The following is a 14,799-nucleotide window of genomic DNA, read 5'->3' as shown; positions in this document are numbered from 1 at the left end:
AGCAGACCAGAGCCAAGCTGGATTAACATGGCCAGTTGTAGTCACCAGCTGAGGATCTGGCCAGGGATTTTGCAGCACTCTAGGCTGAGGTTTCCAAAACCACCTATGGGAATTTTATCTCCAATTCCCATTACATTAATGGGACTTGGGTATCCAAATCCCCTAAGCAGCTTTGCAAATCTCAGTCTCTGACTCTCCCAACTGCATTATACTGAAGCTTGTTAACGCTAGAAAAGTGCTAGGCAGAGGTTTGCTCTCGTGTGCCAGTATCCTACACACACAAATCTTTGGTGGAGTAAAGATCAGACGTAAATCCATACATTTTCCCTTGTGGTTAGACACATGTGAAAGACCTCTCATCATTATCCGGCCTAACAATGCCCTTTCAATGAACATACTTGCAACAGAGGGCCCACTTCTACCATCTGTATTCCCATTGTGTGGTGAGGGTGGCAAAATTGGGCTCCAATCAGGTTATGGTGCTAACGTGCACTGGCATGGTATGGAGGGAGATTCTGGCAATAATTTATCACCACTCTGATTTCCCTTTGCCCAGGATGACCACGTCGGTGGACGTTTTAGTCTCCATCTGTGTGATCTTCGCCATGTCCTTCGTCCCAGCCAGCTTTGTGGTTTTCTTGATCCAGGAGCGGGTCAGCAAGGCCAAGCACCTGCAGTTCATCAGTGGAGTGAAACCGGTGATCTACTGGCTGGCTAACTTCGTCTGGGATATGGTAAGATTGCCTCACAGAAGCTCATCCTTTAGAGCAGGTTACAATGTGTATAATGCCCATCGCTGTAAAACTAAGGCCAGCTTGTGACGGTTAGGCCCAGGCCTGCTGTGGAGGCAGTGCAGAGACGCAAAGGCACTCCGTCTTCATTGCAGAGCTCGCTGGGATGAAGCGTGTGTGCTCTTCTACATGTCCTAACGGGATGCATGTGATGAATGTTCTGACAAGCTGCTCCTGCCCCTGCTCCACCCACCTGGCTGTCCTGCCAGCACAGCTGACCATCCCTGGTACAAGCTGGTGCGGTTACGGAGTTCTGGCTGGGCTGAATTTGGCCCTTGTGCATGTGTGTGCACACAGACATGTGCATATGGTCACACACCTACTGAAAGGGCAAGGTGAACTCCCACTTTCAGGGGAATTTACTGACATTAGCTAGTGCTGAAGAGTCTACGGTGTGATCAGGGCACTGCGCTGGGACTCAGCAGTCCTGGGTTTGATTCCCAGCTCTGCTGCTGGCTGGCCTGTTCTGTGACCTTGGGCAAGTCACTTCCCCTTTCCACACCTCTGTTTCCCTTCCCACCTTTTATCTTGTCTTTTAATGTATTGCTAGCTCTTCAGCATGTCCAGAGCCAGCACAACAGGGCCCCTTATGTGAAAAACCTCCCATCAGTATCTGACTACTGTAATACAAATAATTGTGACAGTAATGAACACCTTGACTTATTCCTCTTCATTTATTTTAACATCTGGGCACTCCGATTCACCCTAGGACGAGTACACAGTACGTTTCCGGTACTGGACTAAGGAAGATGTGGAGTGGCTGGCAAGCTCTCCAATCACCATGTATAATGTGCTAGCTTATTTTCTGAGCAGATAGCATCATCGTTTTCAATTCTATTCCCATATTTTTACCGTTTTCCTCCATTTCATAGAATCATAGAATATTGGGGTTGGAAAGGACCTCAGGAGGTCACCTAGTCCAACCCCCTGCTCAAAGCAGGACCAAACCCAACTAAATCATCCCAGCCAGGGCTTTGTCAAGCCTGACCTTAAAAACCTCTAAGGAAGGAGGTTCCACCACCTCCCTAGGTAACGCATTCCAGTGCTTCACCACCCTCCTAGTGAAAAAGTTTTTTCCTAATGTCCAACCTTAACCTCCCTCACTGCAACTTGAGACCATTACTCCTTGTTCTGTTATTTGGTACCACTGAAAACACTCTAGCTCCATCCTCTTTGGAACCCCCTTTCAGGTAGTTGAAAGCAGCTATCAAATCCCCCCTCATTCTTCTCTTTTGCAGACTAAATAATCCCAGTTCCCTCAGCCTCTCCTCGTAAGTCATGTGCTCCAGCCCCCTAATCATTTTTGTTGCCCTCCGCTGGACTCTCTCCAATTTATCCACATCCTTCTTGTAGTGTGGGGCCCAAAACTGGACACAGTACTCCAGATGAGGCCTCACCAATGCCGAATAGAGGGGAATGATCACGTCCCTCGATCTGCTGGCAATGCTCCTACTTACACAGCCCAAAATGCCGTTAGCCTTCTTGGCAACAAGGGCACACTGTTGACTCAGATCCAGCTTCTCGTCCACTGTAACCCCTAGGTCCGTTTCTGCAGAACTGCTGCCCAGCCATTCGGTCCCTAGTCTGTAGCAGTGCATGGGATTCTTCCGTCCTAAGTGCAGGACTCTGCACTTGTCCTTGTTGAACCTCATCAGATTTCTTTTGGCCCAATACTCTAATTAATCTAGGTCCCTCTGTATCTTATCCCTACCCTCCAGCGTATCTACCACTCCTCCCATCTTAGTGTCATCTGCAAACTTGCTGAGAGTGCAATCCATGCCATCCTCCAGATCATTAATGAAGATATTGAACAAAAACAAATTTAGAGCATTAAGATGCTTTTAATAACATAAGAACGACCATACTGGGTCAGACCAAAGGTCCATCTAGCCCAGTATCCTGTCTACCGACAGTGGCCAATGCCTGGTGCCCAAGAGGGAGTGAACCTAACAGGTAATGATCAAGTGATCTCTCTCCTGCCATCCATCTCCACCCTCTGACAAACAGAGGCTAGGGACACCATTCTTATCCATCCTGGCTAATAGCCATTAATGGATTTAACCTCCATGAATTTATCCAGTTCTCTTTTAAACCCTGTTATAGTCCTAACCTTCACAACCTCCTCAGGCAAGGAGTTCCACAAGTTGACTGTGCGCTGTGTGAAGAAAACTTCCTTTTATTTGTTTTAAACCTGCTGCCCATTAATTTCATTTGGTAGCCCCTAGTTCTTGTATTATGGGAAAAAGTAAACAACTATTCTTTATCTACTTTCTCCACATCACTCATGAATTTATATACCTCTATCATATCCCCCCTTAGTCTCCTCTGTTCCAACCTGAAAAGTCCTAGCCTCTTTAATCTCTCCTCATATGGGACCCATTCCAAACCCCTAATCATTTTAGTTGCCTTTCTCTGAACCTTTTCTAGTGCCAGTATATCTTTTTTGAGATGAGGAGACCACATCTGTACGCAGTATTCAAGATGTGGGTGTACCATCGATTTATATAAGGGCAAAAAGATACTCTCTGTCTTATTCTCTATCCCCTTTTTAATGATTCCTAACATCCTGTTTGCTTTTTTGACCGCCTCTGCACACTGCATGGACGTCTTCAGAGAACTATCCACGATGACTCCAAGATCTTTTTCCTGATTCGTCGAAGCTAAATTACCCCCCATCATATTGTATGTATAGTTGGGGTTATTTTTTCCAATGTGCATTATTTGACATTTATCCACATTAAATTTCATTTGCCATTTTGTTGCCTAGTCACTTAGTTTTGTGAGATCTTTTTGAAGATCTTCACAGTCTGCTTTGGTCTTAACTATCTTGAGCAATTTAGTATCATCTGCAAACTTTGCCACCTCACTGTTTACCCCTTTCTCCAGATCATTTATGAATAAATTGAATAGGATTGGTCCTAGGATTGACCCTTGGGGAACACCACTGGATCCTCCTTGTCCACATGTTTGTTGACCCCTTCAAAGAACTCTAATAGTTTAGTAAGACACGATTTCCCTTTACAGAAACCATGTTGACTTTTGCCCAACAATTTATGTTCTTCTACGTGTCTGACAATTTTATTCTTTACTATTGTTTCAACTAATTTGCCCAGTACCGACGTTAGACTTACTGGTCTGTAACTGCCAGGATCACCTCTAGAGCCCTTTTTAAATATTGGCATTACATTAGCTATCTTCCAGTCATTGGGTACATAAGCTGATTTTAAAGGACAGGTTACAAACCATAGTTAATAGTTCCGCAACTTCACATTTGAGTTCTTTCATAACTCTTGGGTGAATGCCATCTGGTCCCGGTGACTTGTTACTGTTAAATTTATCAATTAATTCCAAAATCTCCTATAGTGACACTTCAATCTGTGACAATTCCTCAGATTTGTCACCTACAAAAGCCAGCTCAGGTTTGGGAATCTCCCTAATATCCTCAGCCGTGAAGACTGAAGCAAAGAATTCATTTAGTTTCTCCGCAATGACTTTATCATCTTTAAGCGCACCTTTTGTATTTCGGTCGTCAAGGGGCCCCACTGGTTGTTTAGCAGGCTTCCTGCTTCTGATGTACTTAAAAAACATTTTGTTATTACCTTTTGAGTTTTTGGCTAGCCGTTCTTCAAACCCGTCTTTGGCTTTTCTTATTACATTTTTACACTTAATTTGGCAGTGTTTATGCGCCTTTCTATTTACCTCAGTAGGATTTGACTTCCACCTTTTAAAAGATGCCTTTTTATCTCTCACTGCTTCTTTTACATGGTTGTTAAGCCACGGTGGCTCTTTTTTAGTTCTTTTACTGTGTTTCTTAATTTGGGGTATACATTTAAGTTCGGCCTCTATCATGGTGTCTTTGAAAAGCGTCCATGCAGCTTTCAGGTATTTCACTTTAGTCACTGTACCTTTTAATTTCTGTTTAACTAACCCCCTCATTTTTGCATAGTTCCCCTTTTTGAAATTAAATGCCATAGTGTTGGGCTGTTGAGATGTTCTTCCCACCACAGGGATGTTAAATGTTATTATATTATGGTCACTATTTCCAAGCGGTCCTGTTATACTTACTTCTTGGACCAGCTCCTGCGCTCCACTCAGGACCAAATCAAGAGTTGTCTCTCCCCTTGTGGGTTCCCGTACCAGCTGCTCCATGAAGCAGTCATTTAAAGTATCGAGAAATTTTGTCTCTGCATTTCGTCCTGAGGTGACATGTTCCCAGTCAATATGGGGATAAAATTTGATTTTATTTTTCAAGTAACCTGGAGCTATTTCTTCCTCCTCCCAGTGCAACTACATAGTTCCAGCCACCTTGGTCATCATCATCTTCATCTGCTTCCAACAGAAGTCCTACGTGTCCTCTTCCAACCTGCCCGCGCTGGCCCTTCTCCTCCTGCTCTATGGGTAAGCTGCACCTCTCGAGGAGATCTGTGAGGTCCCAGTGGACTGTGTGCTCTGAATGAGCATGTCTTACACTGTGTCTTTCTGCTTACCAGGTGGTCTATAACACCACTCATGTACCCAGCTTCCTTTGTGTTCAAGATCCCCAGCACAGCCTACGTGGTGCTGACCAGTGTGAATCTCTTCATTGGCATAAATGGCAGCGTGGCCACTTTCGTCCTCGAGCTCTTCACCAACAATGTATGTTCCCAGTGATGCGTCGCTGACCACCCCACTGCTTTACATTGCCCTTAGGAACTGGCGAGTGCCCGGTGTCCATTCTGTATCCCCTGGTGTTCAGGGGAGTGGTAGGGAAGGCTAGGTCAGAATAGGGAATGGTGGAGCAAGTGAGGCATGTTGCCCAGAAGACCCCAGTTCAACAAGGTATGTAAGCATGTGTATAACTTTAAGCACAAGAGTAGCCCCTTTGACATCAGCGGCACTAGTCACGTGCTTATGTACCTTGCTGAAAGGGGCTTACAACTCTTCAGCTGTTTCAAATCGATAGTCAAAGGGAAAGAAGCTGTGCAGAGAAGCTAAGCTCTGTATTCACTTGGAGGTGGGAATGAAAGCTGAGATAAGAATACCAGTCCCCTGCCCTCTGGAGACCTGGGGGAATGGGATATCCCATGCCTGCTTGGCATTAGTTCAGCTGATGGTAATCTGTGACTATTATGGGTGCTGAGACAGTGCATGGCAACCCCACCTCTCTGCCATTCCCTGACCCCAGCCCTATTTGTTCACCTCAAGCATATTATCTAAATCTTGGACTGTGAGCTCTCTGGGCCAGACTATCTTTGTGATGTTGGTACATACAGTGCTTAGCACCATGGGGTCCTGAGGCACAATTATAATCATGTCCAGAGGGTTCCCCCATTATTTGTCAGGTTTGTTTGTCTAATCCTTGCTGTCAGAGGTTGGGGGTGGAGTGGTTGTGTCTACCCACTGGGAAGCAAATTCACAGGACAGTCACCCTCAGCAAGCTAAACCTCCCTGCTTTTTGGTTCTCACCCTGCGAAGCTGCTCAGGTGGCTGATTTGTGCTTGGCTTTTGTTCCATTAGAAGTTGAACAACATCAATGAAATCCTGAAGTCTGTGTTCCTCATCTTCCCCCACTTCTGCCTGGGGCGCGGACTGATCGACATGGTGAAAAATCAGGCCATGGCCGATGCTTTGGAAAGGTTTGGTAAGTGACCTCACACAATGCGGGATCCATAACGTCAGCTGGACATCTAGGGCATGAGCCTGGGAGGTGCTGACCGCCTTCCACTCCCATTGAACTCACCAAGAACTGAGGGCCCTTGGCTCACAGGGCCTGGCAGGATTAGTGCCTAGCTAACAGTAGTGAAAACAGTACAGAGGTTTGCTCTGAACTGGCCAGAGCCTGTAGATATCCCGTCTGATTCCTTACCAGGACTAGCGAGCAAATGGTTCTCAGCTGTTAGGGAGCTTGAGTTATTAGGGAGTCCGTTGATTCTTTAAAAATACAAAAATGTAGTTGTATGAAATGCAGCATCAAGTTGAGAGGAAGGATGGTCGTGTGGTTAAGGCACTGGGGCTGCGAGTCAGAAGGGCGGGGTTCAACTCCTGACATCACCACAGACTTTCTGTGCTCTTGGGCAAGTCCCTTCATCTCCCTGTGACTCAGTTCCCCCTCTGTAAAATGGGGATAATGCTTCCTTTCACTGTCTTGTCTGTTTAGATTGTAAGCTCTTCAAGGTAGAGCCTGTTTTAATACTATAGCTATGTGCAGCACCTAGCACAATGAACATCTGAATATCACTATTAGAAAAGTACTACGTGCACAAGCCAAAACTGGGTCACCGCATGATCTTATTATCTTTGTCTTCTCTTTCCCCTTAGTATCACCCTCTCATTGCATCTTGTCTAAAATTAGTTTGTAAGCTCTCTCCGGGCAAGAGCCTTTCATTTTTGTATCAGTCTCTCCAGCCGCTGTGCAAAGCTGACTATGTGCTTTGGCTTTTCCAAACAGGCGAGAACCGTTTTGTGTCCCCTCTGTCCTGGGATCTGGTGGGACGGAACCTCTTTGCCATGGCTGTGGAAGGGGCAGTCTTCTTCCTTATCACAGTGCTCATCCAATACAGGTTCTTCATCAAACCGAGGTAAGCTTGCTCTGCACCATGCTTCAGTGTTGTGGGCTGGTGCGTGGGGTGGGAAGATGCACAGAAGCCTGAGGTGTGCTCTTTGCTCAGTGGCAGATAGGATTCAGCTGGCCCGGTCATACTACAAAAGACCCATGCTACAACTTAGACAATCAGCGAGGTCAAATCACAGTTAGCAACCTTGTGTTAATGATGATGCTTGTGCAGCCAGCCATTGTACCACCTCATTGTCAATTCACAGTGGGAAATTATTGTGCAGCCAGACCCTGTATGTCATTTTTCCATTTACCTGAGTGGCAGCAGGAATGGGCCCAAAGTTTGCATCACTAGTACAATTTTAAAATTCTAGTGCAAACCCATCTCCCTGTGTACCCCAAGCCAATCAAAGCAGCCTGAGAAAAGCTGTGGGAGGCATCTCGAAGAAAGAACATTTTGGTCCTTGGCAATATTTTGAACTTGAGTTGGTGTGAAACTGGTTTTGTCTGGAGGACGCTATGTGAACAGCAATAATCAGTAGCCCAAGAGTGTGCTGGAGGCCTTAGGAGTCATGTGCCTGGATTTAAGATTTATAGAATCTCTGACACCAAACAGATCAGCATTCACTATGGGTGAAGTTCCCCTGCATACACAGGGTCAGCACATGGCCTGTGCACTGAAGCCTCGCTTTGAAGGCCTACGTGGGAGGGAAGCAGCTTGCTAGCCTCCTGCACAGGGCTGAATTGCAAACCCAGAAGAGCTTCCCCAGGTGTGTTCTGTTTGGATGCTGGTGCATGATTGACACCTGTCTCACCCTCTCTGTCTTTCATTTGTAATGCATTCACCTTGGATGTTTTCTTCTTTTCCTTTTCACATGTTGACTTGTTCCCCTTCGAAGGCCTGTCAGTGCCAAGTTGCCTTCTGTGAATGATGAGGACGAGGATGTGACGAGGGAGAGGCAGAGGATAATTAGTGGCGGTGGACAGAGTGACATCCTTGAAATCAAAGAGCTGACCAAGGTGAGAGAGAGAGAGGGCTGCTCATGCTTACCTAGATAGGTTGGGGCTGGGGCAGTCCCTCACCAGTACCACACAGCTTACCCAGGACCTGATCCAGAGCCCACGGGAGTCAAGGGTAAGACTCTCACTGATTTCAGTGGACTTTGAGTCAGGGCCCAGATACATTCTATTCACAGGCTTAAAAGGCAGTTCACTTCCATCAGGTAAAATGTGTTTGATGTCAGCAGTGCGTCTGCATCCAGAAATGCATGCATCTCTGGCACAAGTCTCGCATGTCTGGGGCACTGTCTGACACATTACAGTTTCTTCCCCAATCAGGTACTGGGCCAGACCCTCCAATGAAATCAACAGAACTATGCCAATTATCCCTAGCCGAGGATCTGGCCCTGTATGCCTGAGTGCAGACCCCAGAATGAGCTCCCCTGATTATCTCGACCACCAGTCACCTCCGGGAGTATGGCTAGTATGATTTGATCCTGTCCCACTGAAGTCCAATGAGAATTTAGCCATCAAGTCCAAGGGGATCAGGACTGGAGCCTTAAGGATGTCTTGGGAAGTATGTGGGGCTCAGATTCTCTCTCTTCTCCTAACCTCCCACATTGGTCATTCTCATAAATTTTATTTCCTGGTTTCAGATTTATAGAATGAAGAGAAAACCGGCTGTTGACCGGATCTGTGTTGGAATCCCTCCTGGGGAGGTAATGTCCAATTTGTCATCTAGATCTGTGTTTGGTTTTTACTGAACTATTTAGGAGCAGTAGAGGAAAGAGTAGGATAAGAACTGAAATCCTTGAGGTTTTCATTGTAATGAAGAGGAGACATGGTCTTGTGCTTAAGACAATTCCCTGCGCTGCCACAGACTCTGGATGTGACCTTGGACAAATCACTAAATCCCTCAGGATAACAAGGATAATCGCACTCTTGGACCTCACTGGGGGTGGCAGGATAAATACATTAGTGTTTGGTATGCAGTCTGAGGCTATTCCTCTAGATAAAATGCTTTTGTTCCCTTCTCCCTTCCAATTGATTTCAGTTGGAAATAAAAGTTCAGAAACTTCCTATGAAAATGTGGTATTACACTGAAGAGCAGCTGTCAGAATGGGCGGAGCCAGAGTTAGTCTGTCTTGCTAATTCCAGATCAAATTTGCTCATGTTTATACATAAAAAAAAGATTTTTTTTCCTATAGACCCTCACTCTCACCCTGAGCTCTGAGAGTCCAGGGACTTCTTCCTGCCTTATGCCTGTCATTGTCAGTAATAAAAGATTCTGCAGGCCAAATCATGCACTCAAATACACATGGGCTCATCTGCTCTTTAATGTTTTCAGTGCTTTGGCCTCCTGGGAGTGAATGGCGCTGGCAAGTCATCAACTTTCAAGATGCTAACTGGAGATACAGATGTGACGGGAGGAGAAGCTTATCTGAAGGGAAACAGGTGAGAAGAAGACACTTCCCTCTGCTTTACACCAAAGAAAATCCTCTGCTTCTCTCCTTCCTGTGTGCTCAAATTCCCAAGCAATGTAACTCCACTGACTTTGCTAGACTGGCCCCTGCTTGCACCAGGGCTAAACCTGCCTCACTTTAAACATGTGCTCTGCTGAGTCAAGGTCATAGGGTAACATTTTCAAATGTACCTAAATCCCAAGTCACTTTTCAAAATGGGGCTTGGGGCTTGTCCACGCAACAAGTTAACTGTGCAGCAAGCCACAGTATGAAACTCCAGCACATCAGCTTGCTGCACAGTAATGCCGCGTGTGGACACTGCTCGAGCACAGTCAAAGTTGCCTTCCTGCTGGCACTCCAGGACTTTCACTGTGCTGTAGCAGTCCTGCTTGCCACGCAATAACTTGCCACATAGACATGCCCATAGGGTCCTAAGTTACACAGGAATTTTTGACAATGGTACCCATCGTGATTAACAGTCACATTTTAAAAGAAATTACTGTGACCCCGAATTGCTTTTGGGATCCATTTACAGCTTTGCCTAAGCCACTGGTGTTTGATACTTCCAGATCCCTGTTCTGTGTTCCCTACCTGAAAAGGCAATGGATGTTGCACAACCCTAACTATGGATCTTCTCTTGCTTTACAGTATCTTGTCTAATATCCAAGGAGTCCATCAGAACATGGGCTATTGCCCTCAGTTTGATGCTATTAATGAGCTGCTGACAGGGAGAGAACATCTGGAGTTCTTTGCACTTTTACGGGGTGTTCCTGAGAAAGAGGTCTGCCAGGTACGCAAAACAGAAATCACAGACCCTGGCTGAACTGTTTACACATTTTTGCTGGCATGCATTCCACTGCCACTTTAATCCGTCGGTTTGGACAGGATAGTGAAATTCTCATCTGCTGTATATTTTTCAGTACCGAAACAAAGGGAGGGATGAGCTCCAGTGATTTGAGCATTGGCCAACTAAACCCAGGGTTGTGAGTTCTAGTCCCTGAGGTGGGCCACTTTAGGGATATGGGGCAAAAATCTGTTGGATGATTTAATTGGGGATTGGTCCTGGACTTTGAGCAGAGAGGTTGGACTAGATGAGGTCCCTTCCAACCCTGATATTCTAAGTGTTCTACTCGTTCACTCCTACCTAGGACAACTATGTCCTGCCCAGAGCAGCTGATGTTACCAATAAATCTGGGTTTCAAGTCAGTTAAACCTCCCCAGGCTTTTCCTATTGGTCACCATTACTCCTAGACTGATCTGTTGCTTTAAGGAATGCTTATTTAGGGACAAATGGTGGAATCCTTATTCCTGTTGCTGATCATTTACTCTGAGGAGTAGTCCCATTGAGTTCATTGGGAATAAATGCTCACCAATTTAAGGCTTCCCAGTCTGGCCACTCATAGTTTATAGAGACTACATTTTCATTATTTGAACACTGACATTTGGGTGTTCCCAGTGCTGAAGCAGTTATTCAGGCCATTGGTACTATCAACTATCTGTATCAACTTACTCCCTCTCTGCTGTTGATTTCTCATGCTGTCAGTAACGTGCACCATCTACATCCCAGATGTGGTCGATATAAATAGAATGCTGGTCTGGAAATACTAATAGGCCATATCTGTGTAAAGGAGCTGTGCCCGTTTACAGCAGCTGAGGATCTTCCCCAATCAGGTTAAGGGCCTTCAGCTGCAGTGGTAGTATGTAGTAACTGCAAGCACCTTGAGGAATGAGCGCACAATGAGTCATGTTACTGCAAGCCCTAGGAAACAGTAGCTTGCCACCAAGTGAATTGGCACTGAGCATTATCCAAAGAGAGTGCTGTATTAACTGGATCTATTATTATTGGGGCCATTAAGCGATTTAAAAATTTCATTGCGCTGTTAAACAATAGAATACCATTTATTTTAAATATTTTTGGATATTTTCTACATTTTCAAATATTTTAATATAAATTACAGTACAGAATACAAAATGTACAGTGCTCACTTTATATTTATTTTTATTACAAATATATGCACTGTAAAAAAACCAAAATAAATAGTATTTTTCAATTCGCCTCATACAAATACTGTAGCACAATCTCTTTACCATGAAAGTTGAACTTACAAATCTAGAATTATGTACCAAAGATATACTGCATTCAAAATTAAAACACATGTAAAATTTTTAGTGCCTACAAGTCCACTCAGTCCTACTTCTTGGTCAAGCCAATCCCCACCAACTTCCAGACAAACAAGGTTGGTTACAATTTGCAGGAGATAATGCTGCCTGATTTCTTGTTTACAATGTCACCTGAAAGTTGAGAAAGGGCATTTCACATGGCACTGTTGTAGTTGGTTGATTTCTTTTTTTTAGTGGTTGGGGTTCTGTAGTTTCAACATTAGAGTGTTGCTTTTTTAAGACTTCTGAAAGCATGCTCAATAACTCATCCCTCTCAGATTTAGGAAGGCACTTCAGATTCTTAAACCTTGGGTCAAATGAGTAGCTATTTTTTAGAAAAATTACAGCAATAAACTTCTTTGCATTTTGTCGATTCTGCCGTGAAAGTGTTCTTAAAACAAACACGTGCTGGGGGTCATCATCCAAGACAGCTTTACTAATGAATAAAATAAAAAACGCAGGATAGACTGCAGGTTAAAAAGGATCAGGAGTAACATACAGTTCTCCCACCCAAGGAGTTCAGTCACAAATTTAATTGACACATTATTTTTTTAACGAGCATCATCAGCGTAGACACATGACCTCTGGAATGGTGGCCAAAGCATGAAGGGGCATTCGAATGTTTAGCATATCTAGCATGTAAATATCTTGCAACGCCGGCTACAAAAGTGCCATGCAAACGCCTGTTCTCACTTTCAGGTGACGTTGTAAATAAGAACAGGCAGCAGTATCTCCCATCAATGTAAACAAACTTTTTGTCTTAGCGATTGGCTGAACAAGAAGTAGGACTGAGTGTACTTGTAGGCTCTAAAGTTTTACACAGTTTTGTTTTTCAGTGCAGTTTATGTAACCAAAAAAAATTTGCATTTGGAAGTTACACTTTCATGATAAAGAGACTGTTCTTCAGTACTTATATGAGGTGAACTGAAAAACACTCTTTCTTTTTTTATCATTTTACAGTGCATATATTTGTAATAAAAAATAATATAAAGTGAGCACTGTACACTTTGTATTCTGTGTTGTAATTGAAGTCAATATTGAAAATGTAGAAAAACATCAAAAATATTTAATAAATTTCAATTGATGCTCTATTGTCGTAAGTGCGATTAATTTTTTTTAATCAGTTACAATTAACCGACGGCCCTAATTTTTTATAAATATTTTTCCATTTCCCAAAGATTCTTTACCTTCCAGCGCAGTAGTTCCCACCCATTGATATCCATTCAGAAGGTCATGTTGCCCTCTCTTCTATAGGTTGGCGAATGGGCAATTCGTAAACTGGGCCTTGTGAAATATGGAGAAAAATATGCTGGGAACTACAGTGGCGGCAACAGACGCAAGCTCTCCACTGCTGTTGCCCTGATTGGGAGCCCTCCAGTGGTGTTCCTGTGAGTTCACACTCTTCATGTATTAACATTTTTTTCCATTAAAAAATAACTAGGTCTCAATTCTGTTCCCACTGAAGTCTGTGAAGTTTTACCATTTGCAATGAAGTATACATTTAAATGCATAACAGGTCATTTGTATGTGCGAAGAGCCAACTTATATGTGAACATGATATAGTTACATGTACAAATATAGGGCAAAATCTATGGCATGAGCTTCAGGCCTCTATTTTGGAAATTTGTTCCAGAGAGTTGTTTCCAATTACTTTGGCAATGACCGTCTAGATTTGGATACTCACTAAGAATTAAGGATGATAGCCTGCCACTGCTTTATATACAAAACTCCCTTAACTTCAAGGGAGTTCTGTGCATAGATGGATGATCGGATCCAGCCCTTTATGTATGAACAGTTTGAGAAAAGAATAGACAAGAAAGCAATGGTTTTATCTTTCCTTTTGTGAATTCTTGAAAAAGAGCTGCTAACATCCATAGTATGTGATGAATGAGAGCTACACATTCTGTTTAAACTAGAGCTCATTAATTTTTTCCAATGTTGAAATTGATGACCAAATTTTTTAATTAGAGAAAAAAGTTTACAACATTCACAAAATTTGTTCCCCAATTTTGACCAACAATAGAGCGGAACAAATTTTTACTAAGTTAAAATTTCTGGGAAAAATATTTTAAATTTTGAAAAAAAAAGGGGAGGAAATTTCTATGACATTTTTTCTTCTTTTAAACTTTTCCAGTAAAAATCAATTTGGATGGGTGTGGGTTTTCACTCTTCACAGTTAAATATTGTCATTGTATATGAAATAGTGTATCAGTAGCATGTTATAGTATAACATGGTATTAAATGTTTTTTTTCAGGATGAGCCAACCACGGGAATGGATCCCAAAGCACGCCGTTTCTTATGGAACTGTGCCCTGAGCATCATCAAGGAGGGGAGATCAGTGGGCTTACATCTCACAGGCATGTAGTGTTCATTATAGTTGGGTATATACTGCATTGTATTTCTCCAGTCTGATTTAATTGGGGGTGGATTTTGAAATCTAAACATTCAGCTCAGCTGCTTCATTTCGTAAATGCAGATTGGTACGATGTGGTGGTGGTGATTTCAGAAAATGCAGGCTTTTTGCAGGGTTAAATGTTTTTTCATTTGCCCCCATAGCATGGAAGAATGTGAAGCCCTGTGCACTCGAATGGCAATAATGGTCAACGGGCGGTTCAGGTGTCTTGGCAGCGTCCAGCATCTGAAGAACAGGTGAGCGCTTTCAATTTGCACAGGCCATACACTTGTCAATGGGCCTGCTTTTCTAGGGCAGTTCAATCTGAACTGCTGAGATATTGACATGAGTGATTTTTCTCCTTCCTCGGCTCTTCTTATGTGGCTTTCTTGTTGCTCTTTAAGCTACAGGAAATGGCTGTGTATTTTAAATGACACCCCTTTTCAAAGAGACTCACCTAA

General features: G+C 43.7%; 1 protein-coding gene across 2 annotated transcripts in view; it reads left to right on the top strand.

Moving 5' to 3' along the window:
- The window catches only part of ABCA1 (ATP binding cassette subfamily A member 1), a 134,497-nt gene extending 121,160 nt beyond the window's left edge, over positions 1-13,337 (top strand). For both annotated transcript variants that reach the window (XM_045022061.1, XM_045022062.1), the window contains 10 exons: positions 557-734; positions 5,074-5,189; positions 5,282-5,426; positions 6,288-6,411; positions 7,219-7,348; positions 8,223-8,343; positions 8,979-9,041; positions 9,671-9,777; positions 10,434-10,575; positions 13,200-13,337. In XM_045022061.1, coding sequence (XP_044877996.1) covers positions 557-734; positions 5,074-5,189; positions 5,282-5,426; positions 6,288-6,411; positions 7,219-7,348; positions 8,223-8,343; positions 8,979-9,041; positions 9,671-9,777; positions 10,434-10,575; positions 13,200-13,337 — 1,264 coding nt within the window. The remainder of the gene's footprint in view (positions 1-556; positions 735-5,073; positions 5,190-5,281; positions 5,427-6,287; positions 6,412-7,218; positions 7,349-8,222; positions 8,344-8,978; positions 9,042-9,670; positions 9,778-10,433; positions 10,576-13,199) is intronic.
- The last annotated feature ends 1,462 nt before the right edge of the window (positions 13,338-14,799 follow it).

This window comes from Mauremys mutica, chromosome 6 (genome assembly GCF_020497125.1).
Source record: "Mauremys mutica isolate MM-2020 ecotype Southern chromosome 6, ASM2049712v1, whole genome shotgun sequence".
In the NCBI taxonomy this organism is placed as follows: domain Eukaryota; kingdom Metazoa; phylum Chordata; order Testudines; family Geoemydidae; genus Mauremys; species Mauremys mutica.
The sequence above is the reverse complement of the archived record's forward strand: the minus strand, read 5'-3'. Positions and strand labels throughout refer to the sequence as shown.